The sequence below is a fragment of the Melozone crissalis genome, unplaced genomic scaffold (assembly GCF_028551555.1).
Source record: "Melozone crissalis strain CALT ecotype California unplaced genomic scaffold, PUWL_Pcris_2 ptg000013l_1, whole genome shotgun sequence".
NCBI classification, from domain to species: Eukaryota; Metazoa; Chordata; class Aves; order Passeriformes; family Passerellidae; genus Melozone; species Melozone crissalis.
The window spans coordinates 25,051,777-25,071,328 of NW_026535791.1; the positions used below are offsets into that span (position 1 = coordinate 25,051,777).

Genomic DNA, 19,552 nt, shown 5'->3' on the forward strand with positions numbered 1-19,552 from the left:
TGATTAAGGATGCTCCCACCTGGATTGCCTGTATTTTTTTGTCCTGTTTTGTAGTCTTCATTTAGATAGGAAATATTTATTTTATGGAAACATGCCTATTTTTTTATTATGTTTGTACAACTGATTTGTAGAAGAAACCTGCTGTGCAAATTACCATGGAAATCACTTGACCATTCTGTTTCTGTAATTGTTCTTAATGCATTGGTTGGCACACATTGCACAAAACGGTCATTGTTTACATTAAATTAATATAAGTAGTTTTAATGAGAGTCCTTTAACATGTCTAATTGTAAATTGAGTAGTGAAACAAAATAAAGACATTTTTTTAATACCTATGTTGTTCAATTACTTCTTTCAGTCCTGAGGTGCTAAAGAGAATTCACAGGAGTGCTGACTTCTATCAAACCGTCAAACCTTCCTTAAGGCTATTAAAAAGAAAGTATGCAATCATTTCTTCACTTTGCAGAAATATTTATTTTCACCTACAGGACAGAGGTGTAGATATACATGATTTTAAAATTTGTTCTGCATTCATAGTCATAAAAAAGTAGCTTTAAAAATTCTTTACAGATTATTAAAATGTGTATTTAAAAAGTAAACAAAACCTGCTTCTAGCATTTATTTGCCCATAGGGAAAAATATGTAAATGCAAATACTTGTGCTTCTGAACTTTTACATCCAGCTATTTTCGTAGCTTCTTTTTCTTTTTCTCTGGTTCCTCCTTGCTGCTTGCCTCTGCAGAGAGACTTGCACTTGTATCATTTCCTAATATCTACAGTAAGAAAAAAAGAGAAGTCGGAACATTTTTATTCGATTTTTGCTATTGTAGTAAAACTTGACTTTTACAAACACTGTTTCAATATCAGAAATTTCTGATTTAGATAATTGTCTAAAAGAGGGTCTACCTTCTTAGAACAATCACAGGTAGAACACTCACCTGAAATAAAAGCTGAAAAAGGCAAAGAGAACCAACAGCCCCCTCCTGCCAAAGCCAACAGGTTGTTAGCACCCCAACCAGCAGCTTGCATTAGCCTTACTGTGTGTCTGTTTTCAGTGTCCCTCACACTGGAGTCATGGCCTCAGAAGAAGCCCTTGACAGCTAGAGTTGGTGAGCACAAGTACAGGGCAGCTCAGCATATGAATGCACAACAGAACACATGGGCCTCTCTGCCACAGTTTTTACCGTCTGATCTCCACTTTTGAAATCAAAGGGATTCACCTCAACCCAGGCTGAAGGATGGACAGATCAGAGCAGCCCTGCTGGCAAGGACTTGGGGGTGCTGGTGGATGAAAGGCCGAACATGACCCAGCAATGTTCACTCACAGCCCAGAGAGCCAAACGTGTCCTGGGCTGCATCCAAAGCAGCGTGGGCAGCAGGGACAGGGAGGGGATTCTGACCCCACCTGCAGGGCTGCATGCAGCCCTGGGGGCCCAGCACAGGAAGGACATGGACCTGTTGGAGCAAGTCCACAGGAGGGCCACAAAAATGATCAGAGGGCTGAATGAAGCAGCTCTCCTGTGAGGAAAGGCTGATAGAGCTGGGGTTGTTCAGCCTGGAGAAGAGATTCTAGGGAGACCTTTGAGCAGCCCTCCAGGACCTGCAAGGGGAGCCTACAAGAATGCTGAAAAGGCACTTTTCACAAGGGCATCATCCAGTGACAGGAAAGGGGGGAATGGCTTCCCCCTGCCCCTGCTTGAAAGAGTGGGTTAGTTTTAGGAAGAAATGGGTTTATTCTGAATGATGAGGCACTGGAACAGTTTCACAGAGAAGATGTGGAAGCTCCATCCCTGGAAGTGTTCAAGGCCAGGTTGGATGGGGTTTTGAGCAACTGTTGTCATGAAAGGAGTCCCTGCCTCTGAAAGGGGAATTGGAACTAGATGACTCTTAAAGGTCCTTGCAACCCAAACCATTCTATGGTTCAGGCTCACACAACAGCTTGAAGATCAGAATATATTTACATGTGTTTGGAACATGATATATTTACGTGATTTCTCAAGGAAAAAGGCAATCATGTTTGACTGTATAAATAGAAAGAAGCTCTTGCTTATTTTGGGTTCTCTTTTTCCTCTGTGATAAGGGATACTCAATTGATGTAACTTTCTCGGTAAACAGATGGTTGCATGTTCCTTACTCTAAGAGCATGATTTTGTCATGTCATGAAAAACACATATTAGGCCTAAAGTGTGAGAGCAAGTGAAACTCCCTGGGTCCCAAATGCACAAAGAAGCTAGAACTGAAATGTTTTGAGACTAGATACAGTTATTAGGACATTAGAGTTCTTAAAACATTATCAAGAGAGAACTTTTATGTTGTTGGAGTTTTAAGACACCATTGCCATTGACACCTGGCAATTATACAGAGCTGAGCCACCCATCACATTTACTTCAGTTACATTGTAGTTCACTGGAGTAAAAAGAACATCCTATTGAATTTTGGCAGATTTTCAGAGGGACATTTGATTACAGAACTGTAAAATGTAATACATTACTGCAGCAAATCATCATAATTCCCAACAGTGGAAATATCCTGATGGGCCCAGAACAGAAGGCTTAATTTAGAGGGCATTATTCTTTTCAACAGCCAGTGAAGGCAGACTTGTGTTTTATTGAGAGTGGATATGAAGCAATCATTACAAGCTGCTGCTAAATTATGTTTTTTCTTCTGGGTTAAATTTCAATTTTACCAAGATGATTTTTTAACATTACTGAAGGATAATATGGTAAGAATTTTGTATCTTACCTTGGGTTCTACCAAGACCATCCTCATTTTCTGATGTTGGATGTTGGAATCATCTAACATGATGTTCACTTTAACTTTATCAAACATATGTAATGTTGTGTCTTCCACGGTAAGTGATGGCACCTGAAAGTTCAAATTTTGTATAAATACTCACCATTTGCAACAGCTTATGTTTTTATACAAATAAATACCTTTGTATGAAAATAGCACTGTTACATGTAAATAAAATAAACCAAAAATTACTACCGTGAATATTCTGTCTTGTAATATGTGATACATGCATTTTCTGCAGTAACTAATTAGATAATGAGATGTCAGTACGATCTATTACAGAAACAAATTCATGTCAGAACCTACTTATTTAGACTGACAAAGACTAAATGGCATTCATTACTACAAGAGATTAATGAACTTGCATTTAGAAAAGCTCCTCTTACCCTTCTAGATCCAACTAGAATACTTTAGTCATTCTGCTTGCTTACCTAATCAAAAAATAAGGTGTTTAAGAACAAACCTTAAGAATAATAGTAAGAACATACCTCACTGTTGTACTCCAGTTTTGGTGTTGGTTTATCTTTTTCTTCAAAGAAGACTGTTCCTTCTAACCCATACTTGGGAATCAGAACCACAACTGCATTTTTTCTTACAAATAATATATATGCATCTTCATTTACTACTCCCTTGGTTTTGAAGAACAGCTGTAACAAAAGCAGAACACACAATAAAGAAAAAAAGCACTAGAACATTCCTTTTTAATTACAGAAAAATAAAACATTCAAATACACATCTATACTTAGTGATACTTACACAGCATATCCTGAAAGCAGATTTTAAAAAATCTCATAAACCTCATCACTCATAATTACTGTAGAATTAAACAGTCATATTTATAAAAGCACAAAACTAAAAGAATCTTCAAGATGCCATTCTGAGTTTTTCAGAATGACCACAATAATGTTTTAAGCTTTTTGTCAGAAGCATCCCTCAGCCTTTATCATTTCTGTACTCTTGCTTGGTTTTGCTCTTGCAGTGTCCATAGTTCAACACAACATCTCAGAACCACTTACCTGTGTATGGAATGCCACAGAGGCTCTTTGTGCATATTGTGCCATTTTATGTCTGTAATTGAGATTTTTACACATCTCTGCCAGTTTATGTTTATCTGTGAGTTCTGGGTAAGTACTGTCTGCTCCTATGGCCACTGCCAAAAGCCGGTGCACTATGATATCAGCATACCTGCAAAGATGAGGTTAAAATCATCAGTGACACAGTAAGACATAGTTTTTCAAAATTAATAAAAAAAGTTTCTGAACACAAAGTTTGTTGCTGTGAATATTACAGATTTAAGTTTTTCTAATAATGACTATCTGGTGGCAACTCCCTTTATTAATTCAGCATCCATCTCTCTGCTGATGCACTGCAGCCAGAATACTGTTATAATGTTTGCTAAGATCAATTTTCATTGTGCCAGAAAAAGAAATGAAGTTGTACTTTTAGACCAAAGAATAATCTTTCACCATGGCTTTTTAAGCCAATCCTTCCCTTTCCCATGAAATGAGACAAATTTAGTGTAGAATAGCATTTCAGTGCCATAGATCTGCAAAGCATAATCACATCTGAACTTCTCGTTATGTAACTTATTAGAATTTCAGCAGGGAACATTTTAATACATCTGGTATTTCAGTGAGGAACTTTTTAATATATCTGGTAAGAAATAAAATTTACCATTTGGACTTCTAGTAGTTCTACAAATTATCCATAAAAATGCATAAGAATTATAATCCATGTCCAAGAGATTTCACTTTAAATGTTTCTAAGGAGCACAATAACAGTTATTTTCTTCAAAACTCAGTGACTTCTTGGTCAGATGAAAAAACTAACATACTTTTCCAAGAAATATTATTTCATTGCATGCAACAGCTGCCAATAGCAAGTTCCCAGTTACCAGTGTTTTCATATGGAAAATTCAGTCTCCTAAAAATTTAAACATAGTTTCTACCTCAAAAATGACTGAGCAAACTCCACCTCAGTCTCTGGCTAAGACTACTGCTGACTGACACCAGACATGCATTAGAGATATATTCCTATTGTATATTTTTTTTAATGTTACTAAACCCTAGGAGTTGTGGAAAGTAAACTTGGGAGTGTACAAGAAGATGGACTGCCACGTAAGCCACTGCTGTTTCAACTAAAATCTAATGCTGAATAAAATTTTTTTTTAAATGCACACCACCACCATTTCTTCACAAATAAAACACTTATTTCTTTTCTCTGAAGCTTTTGTAAAATACAAGTACCTTCTAATAGGTGAGGTAAAGTGAGTATAAATAGGTGAGGCTAAACCATAGTGATGAAAATCATTATCCATTCCAGAGCAGAAATAAACAGCTTGCATCATGCAGCGAGTGGTCAAAATTCGCAGCAGTGTGTTTAGGTAGGGGAATGTAGGAGATTCAGCTTTGTCTAATGATTCAGCTAAAGCTTTTGCTGAATCTGTCTTAATTTCCAAATTCTGAAAGAGAAAAAAAGAAAAAAAACCAGGTCAAGCATTACTAGCAAATATTATGAATATAAGCAGAAATGTAACAGCCACATCTAGGATAATCTTAGCAACTGGCACAGGTATAGCACCTCATAACAGGATGGAACGCTACTACTACAAAAGCAAACAAACAAAATCCATCCATGCACAGGTCCCACACTTATTATTACTAGTGTATTATGCAAAAAATGAAATGCTGAATCAGTAGCCTGGAATTCAGAAATTCTAAACTAAGAAATACTTTATGCCAATATTAACAATATACCTTTGGTTTGATTTTTCTATCCCTTTATTAAATCAGAAAGAATGTAAAAAAAAACCCCATGAGCTTATGCCACACCCAAGCACAAGGTAAGTAATTGACTTTATGGTATTTCCTGTGCAAAATTATTATAATGTATACTTGGAAAAGTGAAATGTAAAACCAGTACTGTGTACGACATTTTTTTCCTGCTTGCAAGTGCTCTCTGATAAAAATTCAGGTAGTGTGAACATAATGCATTTTTAACTTCCAGAAACACAAGGTAAATTTCATCACATGATCAGTTGAATGCTCTTTCTGTCACATACAGCACTGACAATAAAGTATGATCCAGAGATCAAATGATGCCTGTATTATGGTAAGATAATTGCATTTTCATTAAAAAAGTATAAATAAGGCATATTAATACCTAATTGTGATGGCTGCATCAAAAGCAGTAAAAAAGCCACTTTGGTTTATTTAAAAGAATGTTTACCTATGCAGAGAAATTTAGCTTTCCAAATAAAACAGTACTTAAAAAATAGTTTTCAGAATGAAATAATTTCAAATTAAATCATTATCATTATTCCAGTTTTACAGCAGTGGAAAATTAAATGGGCTAGGTTTAGGCTTGTCTATTGTCACATTGAGAGAATCTGGAAGTTTCTCTCTAGACCTTAACAAAAAAAAAAGGGGGTGGGAAAGAGCTGAAGGGACAGAAAATGTGAATGTACATCACAGTAACTACAAAATTACAAATTAACTCAAAAGATCCTGAAACTGAAAAACTAATTTTCTCTGTTCAGACTCCTTAATTAAATTAGACTTGTTTCAGGCTAAATAACTTCTAGCTCATCTATGGAGGGGATGGAGACTCTAAACACATTTTCTTACTTCCTGACTTTAAGAGAAACATGTTATTTGATGTGACTGATCAATTTTTAAGTACATCAGTAATGTATGTGATCCAAAGCCAAAAACTGTTTCAAATATCACATGTGACTTGGTGAGGGAAATATTCACTGCTCACAAGTGCTACAATGTAAGACTTAAGAGAGTGGTATGTTTCCTTTAGCTAAGAAAGGAAGAATCTTGTGCTTTTTAAAACCCTTCACCTAGAGGTACAGTTATCCTGCTACAAATACCAGGGATTTCAAGGTCTAGCTAATACAATTTTAAAATACTGCTTTCCAGCCCTTATTCCTAGGTAAGAGGCCAACCAGAGATAAAATACAGCTTTTCATAATTAATTCACTTAATTAGCATGGTAACAGCTTGCCTTGGACTTTGCAGCCTTTACAAGGATGTCGTAATTTGATGGGGGAGGAGCAGGATGTTTCCGGAGCAAGGCAAACTCTGGGAACTCATCATAAATTTTTTGTGCTACAGAAATATTGGCAAGCAACATGAACTCTTCAACCATGGAATTTGTCTCTCTGTCAAGATAAATACATGATATTGTTAGAAAAGCATTAGACATTTACTTTGAGTGCCTAATGAAGAAACATTCCACCATCCTAATGATGTTCTATAATATTAACTAGTGGTTTTGAGCATTTATACAAGTAGGCAAGCAATTTTAAGATTAAAAACAATGCTCATAAGCTCCAAATACTAAGTCAGAAGAAAAAAAAATCCTGAAATGTTCTAAAACATTAAAATCAAGAAAAATGCTCATTAAAATGCCTGGAAAAAACAACAGATAAACCTCCTGACTTCTTCCTACTAATTTCACATATGAAGCATACAGTTCAAGAGTTGCTAAATAAGTTCTGCAGTAAAATAGAAGAATTCTCTTACTGAGGATCAGCTTGACTAAAGAGGTTGTGGATGCTCTATCATTGGAAGTATTCAAGCACAGGTTGGGTGGGGCTTTAAGCAACCACATCTAGTGCGAAGTATCTGGGTCCATGGCAGAGGGGTTAGAACTAGGTAGGCTTCCAAGGTCCCTTCCACCTCAAACCACCCTCTAATTCTGTGACTGTTCTGCACTATTACACAAACTTTGTACACCATTAACTAAATGTTGCTACTTAAACACGTCTTTAATTCCACCCCTACCCTGAATTAACTAACAAATAAAATGCATACTTAAGCTCCTTAGTCTGCAGATCAATAGGATCATGAGTTTCACTGTCCATGTGGAAACGAACTTCTGGTGACGCAAGTGTCAAGGCTCTGCAACACAGTAAGTGGTATTGAAAAATCACAGTAAGACAGACACAGCAGCTGAGCTGCAAACCTGTAACACAATCTGGGGTTACCATGACACTATAATTTAAAATTGGGAGAAATGAATAATAAAATTATTTTAAATAAAATTTACAAGAAATGTCACCAAATACACACCATAGAATCTTCTAAAATTTCAAATGCTACCCTCTAGCTGTGCTTTTATGACTCCGTGAGATCCATATTGATTGATCTTGTGAAGAAAAAGTTAATATCCCAAATTTATATATTTTGGGAAATATAGATAAGCATTCTTACGCAAATCAAAATGGAAAAATAGTTTTTCTCACAAGTTTTCACCAGAAAAATGAACATAGAACCATAATAAATTTTGACAGGAAGAACAGTCAGATAAAAAAGGTGGGGGAAAAGGTAACAGGTACACTGCCTAGCTTACCCTTTATCAATTCTTTTCTTCTTCAGGATTTTTGCTAATTTGTTTAGCCCACGTAAGCTGGTAGTAATATCATCATTCATAGTTGCTGAATCGATTCTCATCTGTGCTTCAGCATATGTAAGAGAAGCCTTGAAGAGGTTTAAGAAACAAGATGTCATGATACATAATTGAACATGCTGAAAAAAAAAAAAACCCAGTTCTTTCTGTCTTGCAGAACATGCAGCTTGCTGTCATAACTTGGTTCACAATAATACAAAGCTTTACAGTCAATACCCACATGCTGGTTATTCACAAAGAATTATGGACAAATGAAGACAGATCTATGCAAGATATTAAGATACACCAAGCATTTGCCATGGGTTTGTTTTTGGTTTTTTTGCTGATCATATGTGTTTTATACATTGGAAGTCTAATTTTAAGAAATGTATGGAACATCTTGAACATCCACAGAATCCACTGAATTTAACAGATTAGTTGGTACTTATCAGCCATGTCCTATATGCATCATACACATAATAACTGCACACATAAACACCTCAGCCTTAGAGGCTGAGAAGAACACTGAAGAATCAAACATTTTCTTTATTTTTAGTATTTCAATACCATTTTCTAATTCTAAAACGGTATTATGAAGTCTGCTGATAATTGTTTTTATAATACAGTGTACAGCTTTTGATTTCAGAATTATACTAATATTTACATGACTTACCTTGGAATTTATAACACTCTTTGTAAATCTGGTTTTCAGAATTTCAGCCTTATGGTTCATTTCCCATATGCATGAAAATGCAAGCCTATGAGAGAAAGAGAGAAGGAGGGGAAAATCTGTTAAAATCCCTACATAAACAACAGTAGTTTCTTGTCAGGATCAAAGTATGGATCATACACACATACCTGTCCACATTAGATCTCAGAGAGCACAAGTTGGAACTAAGTAGCTCTGGAACCATATCAATTCTCTGCAAAGTAAAGAATAAAATAAGTCAGTATTTTAAGTTCCTGATTTTTAATGTAAGAAAAGCTTAGAGATATTTTTTCTTTGGCCAAAAAAGCTCAGATTACTGAAAGGGAATGAATTTTCTTAATCATCTTTTTAGTACCAGTGATTTCTGAAAAGAAATCATGGTCTGGAAGAAATAACCTGGACTAAATCTACAAAATCAGTGTTAGTGAATGCAAATCATAGGAACCTTCCGAGATTTAGCAATCACAAAAAAACAAAAACCAATGGAAAAGGCAAAACCAGGCCACTTGTTCAATTTCAGACTGGACTTAAAACAGTATTCCAGTTTCAGAACCACATGATAATATGCTTCAAACCAGAGTTGAATGGGATATTGCCCAGATAGTGGTTTTTAAAAGATAAAACAGAAAATAAAATTGTCTTAGACAAATTGTCTACTGTTTTTTTTTTTCTCCTTAGTTCGGAGAGAATGTCTCCAATCCCAAGAATTAAAAGAGGAAAGCAATGAAAATCCAACCACTTAATCGTGCAAGAAGCTGCAGAAAAGAATTACTTTTTCACACAGATACACTGTTGTTCCTCTTTTTACTGACTCCTCATCCAAAGCATTTCCTGGGCGAATAAAATGACTGACATCTGCAATATGTACACCGACCTAGAAAACAAGCATGACATTATGCACCTCATGAAAGAGAAACAGTTTTCAGAGTGAAAGAAACTTTCCCACATTTTTACAAACCAATATATCCATTCCCAGTTCCTTTCAGCAGCTCCCATATTTTGTAATAAGACAGTTTAAACCTATCATACTGATATTAAAAAAGTGAACTGTTGCAGCAATTATTCAACAAAAAGGCATTTGTACATTTAGGGGAAAGTTACATTCATGACCAATGCAGCTTTACTTTAAAGGCCCAAATAACCTCTTTCATGTTCTTCAAGACTCACTGCAAATTTGTGTTTGCTTTTCTGTTTGCTGGACCTTTTAGTCTGGCACAGCCTACTATTACAATTCCAAATTAATTTCTAAAGAAGACAATCTGAGTGAACCACGTATAAGGGAGTAGAGAGGTGGTGTTAAGCCTGTAGCTTTCAACTGCCTTTTTAAAATAAAATAGTAACTCCACAGGCGCTACAGCAGTAGCTGAGCTTTTTCTTTTTTCATAGTTCCTTATCCAAGCTGTAAATATCCTTTATAATACTTAGCTAAAGCAGTAAATAAATTTTATGCTAAATTCTCATGCCAAATGAGGATAAAGCAGGGTGGATTTAGAAGACACTAAATTCCCACTTTTGACACTGATCTGATGCAAATCAACTCCCTTTTTTTATTACCACCATGCAGCTGTGCAAACATCATTAATTTATTTATAACAGATCTGGAGCTTTGCACATGTCATTTACCACGACTGCACTGTTTGTAAAATAAAGGAAGAAGTAAGTAAATAAATTACTAGATTGATACAATACCTCTAGATTTCCATTTCCTATTTCTCTACAATGTAATGCATCGTCAATATCTGTACAACCAGGAGGATCAACACTACAAACAGTCAGATGCCTTAAGTCCTCCCTGTGTTTCATATCCTGAAATTTAAAATAAACAAAAAGTTGTTTTCAAGAACACCTTCCTTTTCCAAGTAAAAATGATCATTTGAGAAAGGCACATTATGTCAGATTTTCCCCAGCAACCAAGTATTTTCAGAATGTTTACTTTGTTTTGGGCAGTTTGTTTGTTTTATGACAAGATCAAAACAGATATGCAGAAATTACAATGATATAAAAAACAACACAGAAGATTAAGTATTAATATTTTGTTTTACAGAAATGAGGAAGAGAATCAGAACACAACCATAGTTTCATCACAATCTCAGAATTAGCACGATGAGGAATTGAGACTTTTTGAAGTAAAATTTTGACTGATGTCCAGCTGAATGACTAGTCTTGGATATAACTGCTCCTAAGTCTAGCTTTCTAAGGCTACATGTCTAGATAATTGAAAGGAACTGCACACCTTGGAAGTATCTATCCTTGCAAAATAGCTATCTCTCTCCTTTGCAAAAAAAAACTTCTTTTATCTTTATATTCTTTAACAAAACCTGCAGTATCATCTTTATCTTAAAATATTTATCCCCAACAAATGCAGTTTTAGCCAAAATGCAAAAACTTGAAGAGGTCTTTCTTCCATAGGAAATCCAGCTGAAAGTTCCTACTAACACAGAACAGTCCTGGACAACATTTCTTGTCTATTTCTAGGATATTCAGGAACCGTGACAGTTTGCATTGAAGGGGAAGGCACATTAATTAATACAATAATTTACAAATTATTACCTCTTCTGTAATGCTCCATGGCATTTTTGGTAGGAAACTAAGGACAGCCTGGGAAAAAGCCTGGTGAGGGACATCATGTTCAAGCAGGAGAACTTCTGTCTCTGTCTCTTTATCTCCAGCACTTCCCAAATTCTTTACAAAATGACCCTGAGGAATAATACAGGTACATACACACACACACATATCAAGCAACACCATTTGTCCAAAAGTATTTAAGAGCATTAATGCTTAGCTTATTCTTGCATTAACCTACATAGTAGAAGCAATATTTTTTAATTTGGTTAACTTGCTCATCTTCAATGTAATAAATCTGAACCGAGTCCATGCAAACTCTTTTCTTAGAATGGGTCTAAATTCTCCATAATTAAGACTCCAAAACTTATAAACGTGAAATCATTTTTGCAGGAAGGAAAACCACTGCTGCAGAAGCAGCAGAACTAATACACTCTCATTTATCTATGGGTTTGCCTTGTGCCACACATCTCACACCCCAATACCACATCAACTCTGCCTTCTCCCTCACTTCTCTGCAGTAATGCTGTCTTTGTCTTAATGCTTCTTCCACATAACCCACGTTCCCTTCATTTCTCTAAACTAGTGGGAGACGCCTCAGCTCTGCTTCAATACAAGCTCTGCATTCCCAAAGGAGCCACTGGAAGACTCTTCAAAACCTGGCTACTGTGCAATACAAATGGAAGGCAATGTCCTCAGTTTCTCATACAGACTCCATTTTTTATGCTGTAACTACTTTTACCCTACTGGCAATTTGATTGCATTGGGTGCATTTGTCAAATATCTGCTAGAGCAGTGATTGGTATGTCTGAATGAGCAAAATTAGAGCAAAATATCTGCACTTCTAGGAACCCAGACTAAAGTCCCTGGTTAATCTATATAAAGGACCTTAAGTAGCACATATATGTTCAGTGCAGAACTGGATGAGTAAACTTTTAAAGTATGACAACCCCATAGCTGGTTTTAAGTGCAAATTAAATAATTTAGGGACTTCCTTAATTTGCACCATCAAATGGCACTCAAAGAATTTAAATCTCATCTCAAAACTGTTTGCAGTTACTCAGTTGCAGAAAAATATTTTATGTAAGAAATCCAAAAAAACAAGTAGCTAAAAGTTCAGAAGAAAATGCCTAAACTTACATTAGGATACCTGGAATTCCTGGGCCAACCATCAATAGCAACAATTATTCTTTGCCCTTCCAATGTATCTGCCTGTCTGGTTTCTATTCGAATGCGAGGAATTCTGCGATCAGCTGGTGTAAACAAATGGCGCCTTGCCTATGAACAACCAGAAAAAGGAACAATTGATTTCCAAATAAAGAAGAAAAACCAACCCTGCACTTAGAGTCAGTGGATTATTTCCTCACCTCTTTGATCTGTGACTTGGAAAGCATCCCACAATAGGGCCGCCAGTTGCGCTTTATAATGCCCACAACTCTCCCCGTGGGCCTCAGCATGTCCTTGCTAACGGAAGTCTTCAGCTGGTGGAACACAGGTTAAAAATACAAAACTGTCTGAACTCACGTTCCACTACAGCAGGTAACTTAAAACTTAGTAGCAACTTTTTGTAATCTATTATAAGGACATAAATTCTATTATGACTTTGCAAATAGAACCTCCTGTGCCTCCCTGTGCTTTGCATGGCTTTTAATATTTTCAGTATTTTCAATGACATGACTGAAATCACATCAATGTGACTTAGCAGAGACAGTGGGAGAAGACAGTGTTCTGCAGCCTTTTCCTGCTGTTCTTCATTTTTCTGAAAGGATGTCCATTAAGAAAATCCAAAAAAATAATATTTTCCATGTTATTTTACAATATATTATTTTAATTTCTTGGAGTCCTTTTATACTGCCTGAAAATTCTCTACATAATTATTAAAAAATATTCCTATGAAATTCAGTGGAAAGATAATAAGTGGATTTTTAAAGAAATTATCTTCTTGTACAGGGCACACATGCATGAGCAGGCCTGCACATTATGTGGAATGACTGCAAGACCCAAAAATATTTTACAAAAGGTTCCAAATGTATGTATTGCCTATAAAAGGTGACTGTCAGCATGACACAACACCTACTTCTAACAAATCCTAATCTGCATATCAGTAAATAATGATTTACATTATTACATGACTACCACTCAGTAAATTTTGGATTCATTACACTTAATAAAGTAATGTGGGAATTTCTAGCAGAGACTAATTGAAAATGATCCATTTTATCCACCATCATGTATTTAACACAACTGTAGAAGTCCAATTAAGTTTTATGATTTCTGTATTCACATTTTATAAAGAGGATATATAAAGCTAAAGGCTAACACTGTCAGGGTACCACAGATTTCAACTCTTCCATAACACCACAGTTAAGAAAAATTATTTCTTTCATACAATGTTTTCTTTCTCCTCTTCATTTTCAATGTTCTCTTCATTCTGGCCATCGTCCTGCAGAACCACTGAGGATGGTGCCACCCATTCATCTTTTGCCAACAGCTCCACAGCTACAACATCTTCATGAATTGCTCGGTTTAAATGCTTCAGGCCCTGTACAATTATCTGGATTTTTTTAGAAAACAAAATGGAAATGCAAAAATTCATAATGATGAAAACAGAAGATCCAAATCTAGAGCAGTGTAATAGAAGAGAAAACATGTATGACAGGCTTTACACTCCAAAGAACATTTTAAAGTATGGTTGTGATGCACTTTTTTCCTCTGCCAAGGTTTCTTACAGTACAGATGATCTTATTTCAAGATTCAAATTGCTTCTATAAGAAATATGTTTTTCCCCTAGTTTTGGGGTTTTTTTTATTTTTTATCAAGTCAGACAATCCTATTTTTGCAGGCTAAGGGATCCCACATACTACTGAGAAAGAGGAATAGAAGAGATACAAGAGAAGTCCCTCCAGCTGCCACAAACAGGGAGGGAGGAGACAACTGCCACTGCTTGGAATCAGTGTCTGTACCACTGCACCAACTGAGAATCCAGCGGGCAGACAGATGGATTAACTGCTGCGTGGGAAACAGCCCATCTTCCCTCACCAGGCAGGAAAATAGCAGGGGGACAGGGGGGAAACAAAGCAGGAGAACCCACAAGGGCTCATGACTTTTTTTTTTCCCTGAAAATCCTCCTATACACTTGTTCCTTTGTCTTTCACCACATATTTCAAACTGATTTTAAAAACTGTTAAGGCGTCAATTGAAAAACTTTTAACAATCAAGATTCATCTTTATTTTACCAATTACTTTATCAAACTGTAATTTTAAATACATTATTCCTTTTTCCAAAAAGAGCACAGTCAGCATTTCAGCAGTCTATACCCATACAAATAAAAATATAAACATCAGCACAAACGTCAGAAAAAACCCCAGAAAGGTAAAAAATTACTAATATGCTCCATTTTAGCACATGCCACCATGAAATAATTAAATTTTAAGTCATTACTAAGGCTAGTTAAAGTTTACTGCATGGAGGTAAAATTAAAACTCACCTCTTTGTTTTCTTCAGCATCTCCATGAACCCAAACAGTAGCTTCAAGATAATTCTCTCTGTTTGCCCTGTAAGTTCCTTGGAGGTAAATACCAGATTTTATTCCTTGCTGCAATTTGCTAAGAGGAATATGTTCTGGGAATATTATTTTTCCACCTTCTATTTCTTTCTTTAGGAAAAAAGAAAAAGAGGAGAGGATATTTTCAGTATTTTATATTCATGTTAATTTCAATACTGAGCTCTGGAACACAACACACTCAAGCTAACAAACTCCCTAATTGTAACTGTGTGTAGGTATGAATATGCACAACAATAAAAAAAACTATTTTAAGCAGTACTTTTTCTAATGAAGCATCAAAAGCATAAAAATGTGGCAATTCTAGGAACTTCTCTTGTTTTCCTGCAGTTACTTAAAAACATGCTGCACAATTTTGATGAGTCTTGATTCTGATAAACGCAAAGCACAAGGAAGAAGAGGATGTAGCTTGTATTTGAGCTGCAGCATGCTTTTATGTCAACTTAACTAATAACCAAATTAAAAATGCTTTTGATCAGTAACTTATTTAACATAGATTTTCCAGCAGACACAAAACAAAGATCTAAATGGTTTGCAATATATTTTGTTTTCATTTTGTTGTTTCTGCTATTATTCTCATCCTCACAATAGTTATCTAAAGCAACTGGCTTGTTACAGATAACAAGATACATACTAACAGGCATATAAGCAGAACTGAAAATGGCTACCACATTTCCTTTTTACTTTTCAGTTGTCAAAAAGTTAAATTGCCAAAATGATAATAAAGTCCAAACTCCTTGTATTCTAAACTGATGCCAGTACCCTGACATACAGTATGCAATATTATACTACAAGCCATTTGTGGTCAATTTATTTTATAAAAAAAACCAAAAAACATACCCCTTCATCAGATACACAAGCAAGACGATCTACAAGCTCAGGATTAGCTGTCAAGCTTTTTATATACTCCTCACCTACAAAAGCACACATGGAAACATTTATGCAAGAGATGCATGGGATTTAGGTATCAAGTGACTGCTCAGTTTATTTGAGCAATAAATTAAACATACATACTAGTTCACTTACATGTATAAGCAGTTATTCCTTCCTCCAGAGCTTTCTCTTTATTAATTCTGTCATTTGTTAAAAAGATAACTTGAATCTTTTCCTCATCCTCTATTTTCTTCAAGTGTTCATTGTACCATTTCACTGCTACCCGAATGGCTCTGTCATTGCGGTCATTAGCAGTTTCTCCCCGATTCTGCTCTATGTACGTTTCTCTAAATAAATTTTAAAAACAAAGGGGGATGTTTGACAAACCAAAACAAATCTCAGCATCCATCTATACTTAAAATTTTCAGACAAACAAGATCAAGGCTGTTACACCAGAAGTATCATTATTGCAGCCATCGTTATGTGTAACACTCATGAGGCCACTGAAGGGCCAGGAGACATGGGTAAAGGAAACAGGAATGAAGTGTTAATTTCTAACACAACCTTCTCACAGACAATCAAAGAGGTTTGCATGCAAGCTGTTAGCTATGGATTCAAGATTCCTTGAACTACGATACTGCAGTATTGGAAACTAATTGTGAGCACAAATAAAGGCAAATTAATTGCACCTCCGTTTCTTAGAGCTTTCTGTAACTAACTTAATGGATTTTTGAATTCTGCTACAGACTAAGCTAACAATATTGGTAAAACATTGGAATATGTTTAAAAGGGCACTAAAATGGAAAATCAGTACCTTATTACTTAAGAAAACAGTGCTTATTATTCAATATTCTAACCCCCTTTACATATTATGTATGGATTTATACCAACTACAGACAGAAAACTTCCTGGAATATCAACTATTTCCCAAAAGGATTCCTTAGAAATATATAGTTCTATGACATCAGTTTAATTTTTCTTCCAGTCCACATGTTCCAGTTTTGTTTCCCATTTTCTTTTACTGGATACCAGCACAACTTTGTTACACCCCATTGCAGTCCTTACCTGTGATGCTCATTGGTGAAAGAATAGAAATGTTTTTCTTTGTTTTGAATCACATCCCTAATCCGCTTGTACACTGGCGCACTCCGATTCCTGACTTCTTGCAGGACTGTCTGCAGCACAATGACATTCTTAATAACTGGATCTTCAAGGATATCAATCTGAGGAACAAAATGGAAATTAATCAAAATTGTTGTTTAATTCTATCCAATAACAGGACTCGAAATATTTCCTTGGCTAGTACATGAAAAGTACATTACACGAGTAATGAGTGACTCTCCTTCTGCCTTTTCCCCTCACCACTGGGAAACAGGACAGTGTAGGAAGTTGCTTTCTCCTCCTTGTGGGGGAAAAAAAAAAAGTCAAATAGGATTTTCCAGTCTCTTTGTGGCCTGAAGTGAAGATAAGGATTCTGATTTCCAACAAATTTGCCCCCAGTGTGTGCAGAATTCCAGACAAATGTAAGGCCGAGTGTACACTACAAATTTTGCTTACATAAAATAGGATCCTATAAAATTTACCCTTAGTAAACAAAATGCAACTATGCACAATCTGAGGGAAATCTGATGTAATTTACAGGCTGCCTGCCTCTGTGAGGAATGCAAGCCATAAAATGGTACCCAGTCACTCTTACGCAGACGTGCCTATGCATGTGTAGGTTTGAGTTCTCCAGAAATAATCCCACTGTTAAACCGAAATTTTAACTTCCATGGAGTGAATCAATGGGCATTCTGCAAGCTGCTCTCTGCTTTTGAAAGACCTTTTTCTTTTTGAAGAATTTTGTTAAAATTTTCAGTACTTTTCTTTGCCAACTCCTGACATCAAGACAGAGAAATAAATATACACTAAAAATCCATGTAATCTATTGGGGGAAAAAGATGGGAGCTAACTTCCTAACCTCATAGCAAAAAACTGTGCAAACCCACCTGCAAAATGAGACAGCCATAAGGCTCTAGAGGGCACAGCTAAAAGAATAAAAAGCAATACTAGACCAAGCTCCTGTGAACCTGATGTTTACACAACCTGAAAGATTTAGAGCCATATTCACAGGGGAAGAAATCCAACATTATTATATGCATAAGCTGAAGCACCAGGCAAAAGTGTTTCAGTTTCTAGGCAAAACCTTTCCCTAGCCTTACCAAGCCTTCCTAATCTCCACCTCTACAGTTCACCTCAGCACACCCTGGTACATTCTCAGAGCATTCTATAGGACTCACATACAAATTACACCAACAAGACACCAAGAAGTCCACTTGTGAGAGGCTGAAAACATCCCTTGGCCTGCTGTTTTGTGACGAAAATCCTTACAACTTTTGGGATCTCTGGTAAAACACACAAGTGTTGTTCCCCTCTCCAGAGTACTCCACGTTAGAATTCATGAATTAGTTACATCTCCAACGTGTACAGGGCTGTTCTATCTTCTATACAGGTATTCAAAAACAATGAAAGGAAAACGTTAAACATCAAGCTTGGGAACTCCTCCCAGCCTCAAAGTGTATTGTCTGCCCTGCTCAGACCCAGCTCTCTGCACAGCTATGGATGGGCTGCAGAGTGAAGTTGCTCCCGTGCTTCCAGAGTCCTACATGGAATGATTTCACACCCTCTACTCATTACATGAAATCAACATCACAGTAAAAAGAACCTAAACCTACATCCTGAAAAGCAGAAGAGGCATTTAGAAAAATTCAGTGACCACAGACGATCCAAAAATTCAGTGACGACATGAAGATCCCAATCCCTACTTTGAGAGTCCACCAACTTTCTCTGCTTGAATTCTCATACCCATACCAGACCACAACGAACTAAATAAATAAATAAATAAACAAATAAATAAATAGTGTTCGTTATTCCTACGATTCAGGCAGAAAAAAAAGAAATCACAAAACCCAAACAAAACAACAACAACAAAAAACTACAAAAAAGCCCCACAAAATAAGCAAAAAAAATCACACACATACACCTCCCCGATGAAACTGGAACACAGCCTAAGCCAGACAGGGTTCGCTGATGCTGCACACTTCTCTTCAGGAGCTGGCAGGGAAAGACAAGACTGCCCAGGCAGGGATCAAGCAGCCACAGGAAACACGGGAGGAGCCAGGCCTGCACCCACACGGAGCCCACACGGGCGCTTACACCCACAAAGATTTAACAAGCCCGGTGCAGGAAGGCTGGAGCCTCCACATGGAGCCCGGTCGGGCCCAGAGGAAGGCAGCGGCGGGCCCTCCCCAGCGCTGAGGCGGCAACACCATCCGTCCGCCCGTCCGTCCCTCTGTCCCGGAGGCGCTCACCTGGTGCAGGAGCAGGTTGGTGTCGGGCAGGAGGAAGTGCGGCCCGGGGCAGAGGCTGCTGGCGGGGCCGCTGGGCCGCGCCTCCAGCCCGGGCGCGCTCCCGGCGCCGGGCGGGGCGGGGGGACAGAGGCGGCACGCGGCGGCGCCGCACGGGATGTCGTCGCGCAGGTAATGCTCGCGCACCACCTTCACCACCGCGCCCGCCCGCGTGCGCTTCACGAACGTCCGCGAGGTCAGCATGGCGGGCGCGCGGGGGCCGCGGGGTGCTCGCGGCCGGCGGGAAGCGGCGCGGGGAGCGGGAACGGC

The 19,552-nt window shown here is 37.2% G+C and overlaps 2 protein-coding genes across 2 annotated transcripts in view; one reads left to right on the forward strand and one right to left on the reverse strand.

Annotated features, from left to right (window-relative positions):
- Positions 1 to 460: 460 nt before the first annotated feature.
- On the reverse strand, positions 461 to 19,501 carry DIS3 (DIS3 homolog, exosome endoribonuclease and 3'-5' exoribonuclease). The gene is made up of 21 exons (XM_054271647.1): positions 19,247 to 19,501; positions 16,962 to 17,119; positions 16,050 to 16,243; positions 15,864 to 15,937; positions 14,949 to 15,116; positions 13,850 to 14,014; positions 12,828 to 12,941; positions 12,601 to 12,738; positions 11,449 to 11,595; positions 10,588 to 10,704; positions 9,671 to 9,772; positions 9,048 to 9,112; positions 8,863 to 8,947; positions 8,154 to 8,281; positions 7,616 to 7,702; positions 6,804 to 6,960; positions 5,039 to 5,253; positions 3,809 to 3,977; positions 3,281 to 3,439; positions 2,742 to 2,864; positions 461 to 772 (listed from the first exon to the last, which is right to left on the reverse strand). The coding sequence occupies exons 1-21, from the start codon at positions 19,484 to 19,486 to the stop codon at positions 683 to 685; spliced, it is 2,895 nt and encodes a 964-aa protein (XP_054127622.1). The 5' UTR covers positions 19,487 to 19,501; the 3' UTR covers positions 461 to 682.
- Positions 19,411 to 19,552, forward strand: part of PIBF1 (progesterone immunomodulatory binding factor 1) — a 105,775-nt gene continuing 105,633 nt past the window's right edge. The window contains exon 1 of the mRNA XM_054271649.1: positions 19,411 to 19,478. The gene's annotated coding sequence lies outside the window, so the exon portion shown is untranslated. The remainder of the gene's footprint in view (positions 19,479 to 19,552) is intronic.

Excerpts from the sequence above, each read along its gene's own strand:
- DIS3 (XM_054271647.1), bottom strand. The coding sequence starts at position 19,486 with ATGCTGACCTCGCGGACGTTCGTGAAGCGCACGCGGGCGGGCGCGGTG. Across the intron at positions 15,117-15,863 it reads CTTGTGTATCTGATGAAGGG|AAAGAAATAGAAGGTGGAAA; the intron begins GTATGTTTTTTG and ends TTTTTCCTAAAG. Across the intron at positions 7,703-8,153 it reads AAGAAAAGAATTGATAAAGG|AGCCTTGACACTTGCGTCAC; the intron begins GTAAGCTAGGCA and ends ACTGTGTTGCAG.